This window comes from Octopus bimaculoides, chromosome 7 (assembly GCF_046866305.1).
Source record: "Octopus bimaculoides isolate indiv1 chromosome 7, ASM4686630v1, whole genome shotgun sequence".
Classification (NCBI taxonomy): domain Eukaryota; kingdom Metazoa; phylum Mollusca; class Cephalopoda; order Octopoda; family Octopodidae; genus Octopus; species Octopus bimaculoides.
This window is the reverse complement of record NC_142934.1, coordinates 38,369,499-38,382,316: the sequence shown is the minus strand read 5'-3', so window position 1 is coordinate 38,382,316 and position 12,818 is coordinate 38,369,499. Positions and strand designations below refer to the sequence as shown.

Sequence of the window (12,818 nt, the reverse complement as noted above, 5' to 3'; positions counted from 1 at the left end):
TGCAAGTGATATATAATTACATCGTATATATAAAATGTAGATGTGGTGTGTGCGTTTGTGTATTGTGCATGTTTGTTTGTGTGTGTGTGTGTGCGTGTGTGTGTGTGTGTGTGTGTGTGTCTGTGAGTGTGTGTGAGTGTGTGTGTGTGTGTGTGTGTGTGTGTGTGTGTGCATGTGTCTGCGTGTGTGTGTATGTCTGTGTTTCAGTGTGTGTATTTGTGTGTGTCTTTGTGTGCGTTTTTCTGAATACTAATATAATGAAATTATATATATTGCCTTCACAAACGCAAGCTTCTGCACTCATCCATGCATTGTAATCTTGATATCATTGTAAAAGATTTCCAACGTGCTAGATTTTATATTACATTTCATTTACTAGTCATAGAATCTCACAATTTCTCCAGGTAATATGACATTAAATTTGGGCATTTGCACTCGAAATCTCATCAAAAATAGAAACCGTTTCTAACCTCCACGCCCACCACCCAGTGTTTCAAGTACATCCCGGGCTTTGCGCAAGTGAGGTCCAAGTTCAGGATATTCTGCCGATTCACATTCCGATATGGCTTTGTCCAATCCTGCAGCATCTTTCGCTTGCATCAATTCTGTTAACCGGTCTCTGAGTGAAGTCGCTGATTTCACATCTATCAAACCAAATCGACAGCATTCACTAGCACCAGGATGACTTCGTGAAAATTTTACTTTAAATTCTAACACAATTTCAAAATGACAATCATATTCAATTTAAAAAATGAAATTGTTACGCATTAACATTATATTTCAGAGATATTATAATTTATATTTAAGGCGCCGTTTACGCACAAGCGGCAGTTAAATGCATGTGCTAACCTCCAGATCCACCTTCAAGTATGTCTAACACACTTCGAGCTTTCAAGATATCGTCATTCAGCTCTGGCATTCCGGCAGACACGCTTTCTTGTACAATCTTTTGTAAATACCCTTTGTCTTTCGCTTCAACTGCTTCCTTCAGCTTACCACGTAGGCTATCAGCCGATTTATATCCTAGTGAAAAACATTAAACAATGTAAATTGGAAGACATTCTGTCAAACATACATCGATGAAATAGTCAAAGCATTATCTTAGATCATTTTAGAAGGAGAGCCACTTATTAGTACGATTACGTTCGTTGCAAATGTAATACACATGTAATTCCATGAACGTTCAATTGAAATACTGCCGCAGTATTACATATCGTGTAGCCTTTTCGACTGAATTACGTTTACAGAACATTCATAAATTGTCATGTGTTAGATATATATACTTTTCTATAGGCAACAATATTTCAAATATCTAACCTCCGCGTCCACCTCCTAAGCTTTCTAGTGTGTTTCTCGCTTTTGACAGATCCCAACTCAATTCAGGAAATGCAACGCCTTCACAGTCTTCAATGATTTGCCTGAGAGCTACTTTGTCTTTCAGTTTCGTCGCTTTTTCTAGCTCATCTCGTAAACTTTCGACGGTTTTCATGTCTGGCAAAGGAAGTTTATGCACGTTATACTAACTTCGTGTATCAAACACACCATTCATCGGTAAACATATTTATTAATGAAAAGTTTCAATAGCCTCATAAAAGAGGCGGTTTCAAATGATGTCTCCATATCATAATAGAAGAATGTATAATATTCTATTAGTTCAATAGGCGTTTGAAAGCAAAATAAATGCTATGTACCTTTTGGAGGAGAAATTTTAACGTCTTTCAATAAGTCTCGAGCAACGCTTATGTCTACGTCTAGTTCTGGCATTCCAGCAGCAATGCATTCGTGAATTACTTTGTCCAATGTATCTTTATCTCCCTGCTTCATAGCAGACTTTAGTTTTCGGCGAAGTGATTCAGGCGTCTTCGTCCCTGACAGAGTATTTTAACAGAGCAATAAACAAACTCGGAAAAAATTTCTGTATATATCCTTACTGATGTCATGAACACAATACCAAAGTGGAAAAAATAGAAGCAAAAACATCCGTTTGCAAATATACCCACATACAGGATCATACACAAACACATAGAAACACACAGAAACACACGGAAAAACACACTTTCACACAAACACACAAACACGCATACACACACACACGCACGGATGGACACACTTAAAGTGTTCAACCATGACATACACGTAAATATTTCTCCACAAAATCATTGCTTTGACAAACGTTGTTAGATTGATGGGAAGATCAGGCGAAAGCGGGAATTACAGGACGATGATGTATCTGTTCCATTAAGTGCTGCAGACATGTCTCCATATCGTAAATATAGAATGTATTGGAAGCGAATTTATCGGACGTTATAGAACGTATTGCAAGTGATATATAATTACATCGTATATATAAAATGTAGATGTGGTGTGTGCGTTTGTGCAATGTGCATGTTTGTTTGTGTGTGTGTGTGTGTGTGTGTGTGTTCATGTGTCTGCGTGTGTGTGTATGTCTGTGTTTCAGTGTGTGTATTTGTGTGTGTCTTTGTGTGCGTTTTTCTGAATACTAATATAATGAAATTATATATATTGCCTTCACAAACGCAAGCTTCTGCACTCATCCATGCATTGTAATCTTGATATCATTGTAAAAGATTTCCAACGTGCTAGATTTTATATTACATTTCATTTACTAGTCATAGAATCTCACAATTTCTCCAGGTAATATGACATTAAATTTGGGCATTTGCACTCGAAATCTCATCAAAAATAGAAACCATATCTAACCTCCACGCCCACCACCCAGTGTTTCAAGTACATCCCGGGCTTTGCGCAAGTGAGGTCCAAGTTCAGGATATTCTGCCGATTCACATTCCGATATGGCTTTGTCCAATCCTGCAGCATCTTTCGCTTGCATCAATTCTGTTAACCGGTCTCTGAGTGAAGTCGCTGATTTCACATCTATCAAACCAAATCGACAGCATTCACTAGCACCAGGATGACTTTGTGAAAATTTTACTTTAAATTCTAACACAATTTCAAAATGACAATCATATTCAATTTAAAAAATGAAATTGTTACGCATTAACATTATATTTCAGAGATATTATAATTTATATTTAAGGCGCCGTTTACGCACAAGCGGCAGTTAAATGCATGTGCTAACCTCCAGATCCACCTTCAAGTATGTCTAACACACTTCGAGCTTTCAAGATATCGTCATTCAGCTCTGGCATTCCGGCAGATACGCTTTCTTGTACAATCTTTTGTAAATACCCTTTGTCTTTCGCTTCAACTGCTTCCTTCAGCTTACCACGTAGGCTATCAGCCGATTTATATCCTAGTGAAAAACATTAAACAATGTAAATTGGAAGACATTCTGTCAAACATACATCGATGAAATAGTCAAAGCATTATCTTAGATCATTTTAGAAGGAGAGCCACTTATTAGTACGATTACGTTCGTTGCAAATGTAATACACATGTAATTCCATGAACGTTCAATTGAAATACTGCCGCAATATTACATATCGTGTAGCCTTTTCGACTGAATCACGTTTACAGAACATTCATACGTTTTGCTTACATAAATTGTCATGTGTTAGATATATATACTTTTCTATAGGCAACAATATTTCAAATATCTAACCTCCGCGTCCACCTCCTAAGCTTTCTAGTGTGTCTCTCGCTTTTGACAGATCCCAACTCAATTCAGGATATGCAACGCCTTCACAGTCTTCAATGATTTGCCTGAGAGCTACTTTGTCTTTCAGTTTCGTCGCTTTTTCTAGCTCATCTCGTAAACTTTCGACGGTTTTCATGTCTGGCAAAGGAAGTTTATGCACGTTATACTAACTTCGTGTATCAAACACACCATTCATCGGTAAACATAATTATTAATGAAAAGTTTCAATAGCCTCATAAAAGAGGCGGTTTCAAATGATGTCTCCATATCATAATAGAAGAATGTATAATATTCTATTAGTTCAATAGGCGTTTGAAAGCAAAATAAATGCTATGTACCTTTTGGAGGAGAAATTTTAACGTCTTTCAATAAGTCTCGAGCAACGCTTATGTCTACGTCTAGTTCTGGCATTCCAGCAGCAATGCATTCGTGAATTACTTTGTCCAATGTATCTTTATCTCCCTGCTTCATAGCAGACTTTAGTTTTCGGCGAAGTGATTCAGGCGTCTTCGTCCCTGACAGAGTATTTTAACAGAGCAATAAACAAACTCGGAAAAAATTTCTGTATATATCTTTACTGATGTCATGAACACAATACCAAAGTGGAAAAAATAGAAGCAAAACATCCGTTTGCAAATATAACCACATACAGGATCAAACACAAACACATAGAAACACACAGAAACACACGGAAAAACACACTTTCACACAAACACACAAACACGCATACACACACACGCACGGATGGACACACTTAAAGTGTTCAACCATGACATACACGTAAATATTTCTCCACAAAATCATTGCTTTGACAAACGTTGTTAGATTGATGGGAAGAACAAGCGAAAGCGGGAATTACAGGACGATGATGTATCTGTTCCATTAAGTGCTGCAGACATGTCTCCATATCGTAAATATAGAATATATTGGAAGCGAATTTATCGGACGTTATAGAACGTATTGCAAGTGATATATAATTACATCGTATATATAAAATGTAGATGTGGTGTGTGCGTTTGTGTATTGTGCATGTTTGTTTGTGTGTGTGTGTGTGTGTGTGTGTGTGTGTGTGTGTGTGTCTGTGAGTGTGTGTGAGTGTGTATGTGTGTGTGTGTGTGTGTGTGTGCATGTGTCTGCGTGTGTGTGTATGTCTGTGTTTCAGTGTGTGTATTTGTGTGTGTCTTTGTGTGCGTTTTTCTGAATACTAATATAATGAAATTATATATATTGCCTTCACAAACGCAAGCTTCTGCACTCATCCATGCATTGTAATCTTGATATCATTGTAAAAGATTTCCAACGTGCTAGATTTTATATTACATTTCATTTACTAGTCATAGAATCTCACAATTTCTCCAGGTAATATGACATTATATTTGGGCATTTGCACTCGAAATCTCATCAAAAATAGAAACCATATCTAACCTCCACGCCCACCACCCAGTGTTTCAAGTACATCCCGGGCTTTGCGCAAGTGAGGTCCAAGTTCAGGATATTCTGCCGATTCACATTCCGATATGGCTTTTTCCAATCCTGCAGCATCTTTCGCTTGCATCAATTCTGTTAACCGGTCTCTGAGTGAAGTCGCTGATTTCACATCTATCAAACCAAATCGACAGCATTCACTAGCACCAGGATGACTTCGTGAAAATTTTACTTTAAATTCTAACACAATTTCAAAATGACAATCATATTCAATTTAAAAAATGAAATTGTTACGCATTAACATTATATTTCAGAGATATTATAATTTATATTTAAGGCGCCGTTTACGCACAAGCGGCAGTTGAATGCATGTGCTAACCTCCAGATCCACCTTCAAGTATGTCTAACACACTTCGAGCTTTCAAGATATCGTCATTCAGCTCTGGCATTCCGGCAGACACGCTTTCTTGTACAATCTTTTGTAAATACCCTTTGTCTTTCGCTTCAACTGCTTCCTTCAGCTTACCACGTAGGCTATCAGCCGATTTATATCCTAGTGAAAAACATTAAACAATGTAAATTGGAAGACATTCTGTCAAACATACATCGATGAAATAGTCAAAGCATTATCTTAGATCATTTTAGAAGGAGAGCCACTTATTAGTACGATTACGTTCGTTGCAAATGTAATACACATGTAATTCCATGAACGTTCAATTGAAATACTGCCGCAATATTACATATCGTGTAGCCTTTTCGACTGAATCACGTTTACAGAACATTCATACGTTTTGCTTACATAAATTGTCATGTGTTAGATATATATACTTTTCTATAGGCAACAATATTTCAAATATCTAACCTCCGCGTCCACCTCCTAAGCTTTCTAGTGTGTCTCTCGCTTTTGACAGATCCCAACTCAATTCAGGATATGCAACGCCTTCACAGTCTTCAATGATTTGCCTGAGAGCTACTTTGTCTTTCAGTTTCGTCGCTTTTTCTAGCTCATCTCGTAAACTTTCGACGGTTTTCATGTCTGGCAAAGGAAGTTTATGCACGTTATACTAACTTCGTGTATCAAACACACCATTCATCGGTAAACATAATTATTAATGAAAAGTTTCAATAGCCTCATAAAAGAGGCGGTTTCAAATGATGTCTCCATATCATAATAGAAGAATGTATAATATCCTATTAGTTCAATAGGCGTTTGAAAGCAAAATAAATGCTATGTACCTTTTGGAGGAGAAATTTTAACGTCTTTCAATAAGTCTCGAGCAACGCTTATGTCTACGTCTAGTTCTGGCATTCCAGCAGCAATGCATTCGTGAATTACTTTGTCCAATGTATCTTTATCTCCCTGCTTCATAGCAGACTTTAGTTTTCGGCGAAGTGATTCAGGCGTCTTCGTCCCTGACAGAGTATTTTAACAGAGCAATAAACAAACTCGGAAAAAATTTCTGTATATATCCTTACTGATGTCATGAACACAATACCAAAGTGGAAAAAATAGAAGCAAAAACATCCGTTTGCAAATATACCCACATACAGGATCATACACAAACACATAGAAACACACAGAAACACACGGAAAAACACACTTTCACACAAACACACAAACACGCATACACACACACACGCACGGATGGACACACTTAAAGTGTTCAACCATGACATACACGTAAATATTTCTCCACAAAATCATTGCTTTGACAAACGTTGTTACATTGATGGGAAGAACAAGCGAAAGCGGGAATTACAGGACGATGATGTATCTGTTCCATTAAGTGCTGCAGACATGTCTCCATATCGTAAATATAGAATGTATTGGAAGCGAATTTATCGGACGTTATAGAACGTATTGCAAGTGATATATAATTACATCGTATATATAAAATGTAGATGTGGTGTGTGCGTTTGTGTATTGTGCATGTTTGTTTGTGTGTGTGTGTGTGTGTTTGTCTGTGAGTGTGTGTGTGTGTGTGTGTGTGTGTGTGTGTGTGTGTGTGTGTGTGCATGTGTCTGCGTGTGTGTGTATGTCTGTGTTTCAGTGTGTGTATTTGTGTGTCTTTGTGTGCGTTTTTCTGAATACTAATATAATGAAATTATATATATTGCCTTCACAAACGCAAGCTTCTGCACTCATCCATGCATTGTAATCTTGATATCATTGTAAAAGATTTCCAACATGCTAGATTTTATATTACATTTCATTTACTAGTCATAGAATCTCACAATTTCTCCAGGTAATATGACATTAAATTTGGGCATTTGCACTCGAAATCTCATCAAAAATAGAAACCATATCTAACCTCCACGCCCACCACCCAGTGTTTCAAGTACATCCCGGGCTTTGCGCAAGTGAGGTCCAAGTTCAGGATATTCTGCCGATTCACATTCCGATATGGCTTTGTCCAATCCTGCAGCATCTTTCGCTTGCATCAATTCTGTTAACCGGTCTCTGAGTGAAGTAGCTGATTTCACATCTATCAAACCAAATCGACAGCATTCACTAGCACCAGGATGACTTCGTGAAAATTTTACTTTAAATTCTAACACAATTTCAAAATGACAATCATATTCAATTTAAAAAATGAAATTGTTACGCATTAACATTATATTTCAGAGATATTATAATTTATATTTAAGGCGCCGTTTACGCACAAGCGGCAGTTAAATGCATGTGCTAACCTCCAGATCCACCTTCAAGTATGTCTAACACACTTCGAGCTTTCAAGATATCGTCATTCAGCTCTGGCATTCCGGCAGACACGCTTTCTTGTACAATCTTTTGTAAATACCCTTTGTCTTTCGCTTCAACTGCTTCCTTCAGCTTACCACGTAGGCTATCAGCCGATTTATATCCTAGTGAAAAACATTAAACAACGTAAATTGGAAGACATTCTGTCAAACATACATCGATGAAATAGTCAAAGCATTATCTTAGATCATTTTAGAAGGAGAGCCACTTATTAGTACGATTACGTTCGTTGCAAATGTAATACACATGTAATTCCATGAACGTTCAATTGAAATACTGCCGCAATATTACATATCGTGTAGCCTTTTCGACTGAATCACGTTTACAGAACATTCATACGTTTTGCTTACATAAATTGTCATGTGTTAGATATATATACTTTTCTATAGGCAACAATATTTCAAATATCTAACCTCCGCGTCCACCTCCTAAGCTTTCTAGTGTGTCTCTCGCTTTTGACAGATCCCAACTCAATTCAGGATATGCAACGCCTTCACAGTCTTCAATGATTTGCCTGAGAGCTACTTTGTTTTTCAGTTTCGTCGCTTTTTCTAGCTCATCTCGTAAACTTTCGACAGTTTTCATGTCTGGCAAAGGAAATTTATGCACGTTATACTAACTTCGTGTATCAAACACACCATTCATCGGTAAACATAATTATTAATGAAAAGTTTCAATAGCCTCATAAAAGAGGCGGTTTCAAATGATGTCTCCATATCATAATAGAAGAATGTATAATATTCTATTAGTTCAATAGGCGTTTGAAAGCAAAATAAATGCTATGTACCTTTTGGAGGAGAAATTTTAACGTCTTTCAATAAGTCTCGAGCAACGCTTATGTCTGCGTCTAGTTCTGGCATTCCAGCAGCAATGCATTCGTGAATTACTTTGTCCAATGTATCTTTATCTCCCTGCTTCATAGCAGACTTTAGTTTTCGGCGAAGTGATTCAGGCGTCTTCGTCCCTGACAGAGTATTTTAACAGAGCAATAAACAAACTCGGAAAAAATTTCTGTATATATCTTTACTGATGTCATGAACACAATACCAAACTGGAAAAAATAGAAGCAAAAACATCCGTTTGCAAATATACCCACATACAGGATCATACACAAACACATAGAAACACACAGAAACACACGGAAAAACACACTTTCACACAAACACACAAACACGCATACACACACACACGAACGGATGGACACACTTAAAGTGTTCAACCATGACATACACGTAAATATTTCTCCACAAAATCATTGCTTTGACAAACGTTGTTAGATTGATGGGAAGAACAAGCGAAAGCGGGAATTACAGGACGATGATGTATCTGTTCCATTAAGTGCTGCAGACATGTCTCCATATCGTAAATATAGAATGTATTGGAAGCGAATTTATCGGACGTTATAGAACGTATTGTAAGTGATATATAATTACATCGTATATATAAAATGTAGATATGGTGTGTGCGTTTGTGTATTGTGCATGTTTGTTTGTGTGTGTGTGTGTGTGTGTGTGTGTGTGTGTGTGTGTGTGTGTGTGTGTGTGTGTGTCTGTGAGTGTGTGTGTGTGTGTGTGTGTGTGTGTGTGTGTGTGTGTGTGTGTGCATGTGTCTGCGTGTGTGTGTATGTCTGTGTTTCAGTGTGTGTCTTTGTGTGCGTTTTTCTGAATACTAATATAATGAAATTATATATATTGCCTTCACAAACGCAAGCTTCTGCACTCATCCATGCATTGTAATCTTGATATCATTGTAAAAGATTTCCAACGTGCTAGATTTTATATTACATTTCATTTACTAGTCATAGAATCTCACAATTTCTCCAGGTAATATGACATTAAATTTGGGCATTTGCACTCGAAATCTCATCAAAAATAGAAACCATATCTAACCTCCACGCCCACCACCCAGTGTTTCAAGTACATCCCGGGCTTTGCGCAAGTGAGGTCCAAGTTCAGGATATTCTGCCGATTCACATTCCGATATGGCTTTGTCCAATCCTGCAGCATCTTTCGCTTGCATCAATTCTGTTAACCGGTCTCTGAGTGAAGTCGCTGATTTCACATCTATCAAACCAAATCGACAGCATTCACTAGCACCAGGATGACTTCGTGAAAATTTTACTTTAAATTCTAACACAATTTCAAAATGACAATCATATTCAATTTAAAAAATGAAATTGTTACGCATTAACATTATATTTCAGAGATATTATAATTTATATTTAAGGCGCCGTTTACGCACAAGCGGCAGTTAAATGCATGTGCTAACCTCCAGATCCACCTTCAAGTATGTCTAACACACTTCGAGCTTTCAAGATATCGTCATTCAGCTCTGGCATTCCGGCAGACACGCTTTCTTGTACAATCTTTTGTAAATACCCTTTGTCTTTCGCTTCAACTGCTTCCTTCAGCTTACCTCGTAGGCTATCAGCCGATTTATATCCTAGTGAAAAACATTAAACAATGTAAATTGGAAGACATTCTGTCAAACATACATCGATGAAATAGTCAAAGCATTATCTTAGATCATTTTAGAAGGAGAGCCACTTATTAGTACGATTACGTTCGTTGCAAATGTAATACACATGTAATTCCATGAACGTTCAATTGAAATACTGCCGCAATATTACATATCGTGTAGCCTTTTCGACTGAATCACGTTTACAGAACATTCATACGTTTTGCTTACATAAATTGTCATGTGTTAGATATATATACTTTTCTATAGGCAACAATATTTCAAATATCTAACCTCCGCGTCCACCTCCTAAGCTTTCTAGTGTGTCTCTCGCTTTTGACAGATCCCAACTCAATTCAGGATATGCAACGCCTTCACAGTCTTCAATGATTTGCCTGAGAGCTACTTTGTCTTTCAGTTTCGTCGCTTTTTCTAGCTCATCTCGTAAACTTTCGACAGTTTTCATGTCTGGCAAAGGAAATTTATGCACGTTATACTAACTTCGTGTATCAAACACACCATTCATCGGTAAACATAATTATTAATGAAAAGTTTCAATAGCCTCATAAAAGAGGCGGTTTCAAATGATGTCTCCATATCATAATAGAAGAATGTATAATATTCTATTAGTTCAATAGGCGTTTGAAAGCAAAATAAATGCTATGTACCTTTTGGAGGAGAAATTTTAACGTCTTTCAATAAGTCTCGAGCAACGCTTATGTCTGCGTCTAGTTCTGGCATTCCAGCAGCAATGCATTCGTGAATTACTTTGTCCAATGTATCTTTATCTCCCTGCTTCATAGCAGACTTTAGTTTTCGGCGAAGTGATTCAGGCGTCTTCGTCCCTGACAGAGTATTTTAACAGAGCAATAAACAAACTCGGAAAAAATTTCTGTATATATCTTTACTGATGTCATGAACACAATACCAAAGTGGAAAAAATAGAAGCAAAAACATCCGTTTGCAAATATACCCACATACAGGATCATACACAAACACATAGAAACACACAGAAACACACGGAAAAACACACTTTCACACAAACACACAAACACGCATACACACACACAAACACACACACACACGCACAGATGGACACACTTAAAGTGTTCAACCATGACATACGCGTAAATATTTCTCCACAAAATCATTGCTTTGACAAACGTTGTTACATTGATGGGAAGAACAAGCGAAAGCGGGAATTACAGGACGATGATGTATCTGTTCCATTAAGTGCCGCAGACATGTCTCCACATCGTAAATATAGAATGTATTGGAAGCGAATTTATCGGACGTTATAGAACGTATTGCAAGTGATATATAATTACATCGTATATATAAAATGTAGATATGGTGTGTGCGTTTGTGTATTGTGCATGTTTGTTTGTGTGTGTGCGTGTGTGTGTGTGTGTGTGTGTGTGTGTGTGTCTGTGAGTGTGTGTATGTGTGTGTGTGTGTGTGTGTGTGTGCATGTGTCTGCGTGTGTGTGTATGTCTGTGTTTCAGTGTGTGTCTTTGTGTGCGTTTTTCTGAATACTAATATAATGAAATTATATATATTGCCTTCACAAACGCAAGCTTCTGCACTCATCCATGCATTGTAATCTTGATATCATTGTAAAAGATTTCCAACGTGCTAGATTTTATATTACATTTCATTTACTAGTCATAGAATCTCACAATTTCTCCAGGTAATATGACATTATATTTGGGCATTTGCACTCGAAATCTCATCAAAAAAAGAAACCATATCTAACCTCCACGCCCACCACCCAGTGTTTCAAGTACATCCCGGGCTTTGCGCAAGTGAGGTCCAAGTTCAGGATATTCTGCCGATTCACATTCCGATATGGCTTTGTCCAATCCTGCAGCATCTTTCGCTTGCATCAATTCTGTTAACCGGTCTCTGAGTGAAGTCGCTGATTTCACATCTATCAAACCAAATCGACAGCATTCACTAGCACCAGGATGACTTCGTGAAAATTTTACTTTAAATTCTAACACAATTTCAAAATGACAATCATATTCAATTTAAAAAATGAAATTGTTACGCATTAACATTATATTTCAGAGATATTATAATTTATATTTAAGGCGCCGTTTACGCACAAGCGGCAGTTAAATGCATGTGCTAACCTCCAGATCCACCTTCAATTATGTCTAACACACTTCGAGCTTTCAAGATATCGTCATTCAGCTCTGGCATTCCGGCAGACACGCTTTCTTGTACAATCTTTTGTAAATACCCTTTGTCTTTCGCTTCAACTGCTTCCTTCAGCTTACCTCGTAGGCTATCAGCCGATTTATATCCTAGTGAAAAACATTAAACAATGTAAATTGGAAGACATTCTGTCAAACATACATCGATGAAATAGTCAAAGCATTATCTTAGATCATTTTAGAAGGAGAGCCACTTATTAGTACGATTACGTTCGTTGCAAATGTAATACACATGTAATTCCATGAACGTTCAATTGAAATACTGCCGCAATATTACATATCGTGTAGCCTTTTCGACTGAATCACGTTTACAGAACATTCATACGTTTTGCTTACA

At 37.3% G+C, this 12,818-nt stretch overlaps 1 protein-coding gene across 1 annotated transcript in view; it reads right to left on the bottom strand.

Annotated features, from left to right (window-relative positions):
• Positions 1-12,818, bottom strand: part of LOC106876157 (uncharacterized) — a 301,548-nt gene that overhangs the window by 115,310 nt on the left and 173,420 nt on the right. The window contains exons 71-91 of the mRNA XM_089355802.1: positions 12,398-12,571; positions 12,019-12,192; positions 10,931-11,107; positions 10,557-10,730; positions 10,074-10,247; positions 9,695-9,868; positions 8,593-8,769; positions 8,219-8,392; positions 7,736-7,909; positions 7,357-7,530; positions 6,281-6,457; positions 5,907-6,080; positions 5,424-5,597; positions 5,045-5,218; positions 3,584-3,757; positions 3,101-3,274; positions 2,722-2,895; positions 1,692-1,868; positions 1,318-1,491; positions 850-1,023; positions 468-644 (exon numbers count right to left, since the gene is read on the bottom strand). Of these exons, the coding sequence (XP_089211928.1) occupies positions 468-644; positions 850-1,023; positions 1,318-1,491; positions 1,692-1,868; positions 2,722-2,895; positions 3,101-3,274; positions 3,584-3,757; positions 5,045-5,218; positions 5,424-5,597; positions 5,907-6,080; positions 6,281-6,457; positions 7,357-7,530; positions 7,736-7,909; positions 8,219-8,392; positions 8,593-8,769; positions 9,695-9,868; positions 10,074-10,247; positions 10,557-10,730; positions 10,931-11,107; positions 12,019-12,192; positions 12,398-12,571 (3,669 nt within the window). The remainder of the gene's footprint in view (positions 1-467; positions 645-849; positions 1,024-1,317; positions 1,492-1,691; positions 1,869-2,721; positions 2,896-3,100; positions 3,275-3,583; positions 3,758-5,044; positions 5,219-5,423; positions 5,598-5,906; positions 6,081-6,280; positions 6,458-7,356; positions 7,531-7,735; positions 7,910-8,218; positions 8,393-8,592; positions 8,770-9,694; positions 9,869-10,073; positions 10,248-10,556; positions 10,731-10,930; positions 11,108-12,018; positions 12,193-12,397; positions 12,572-12,818) is intronic.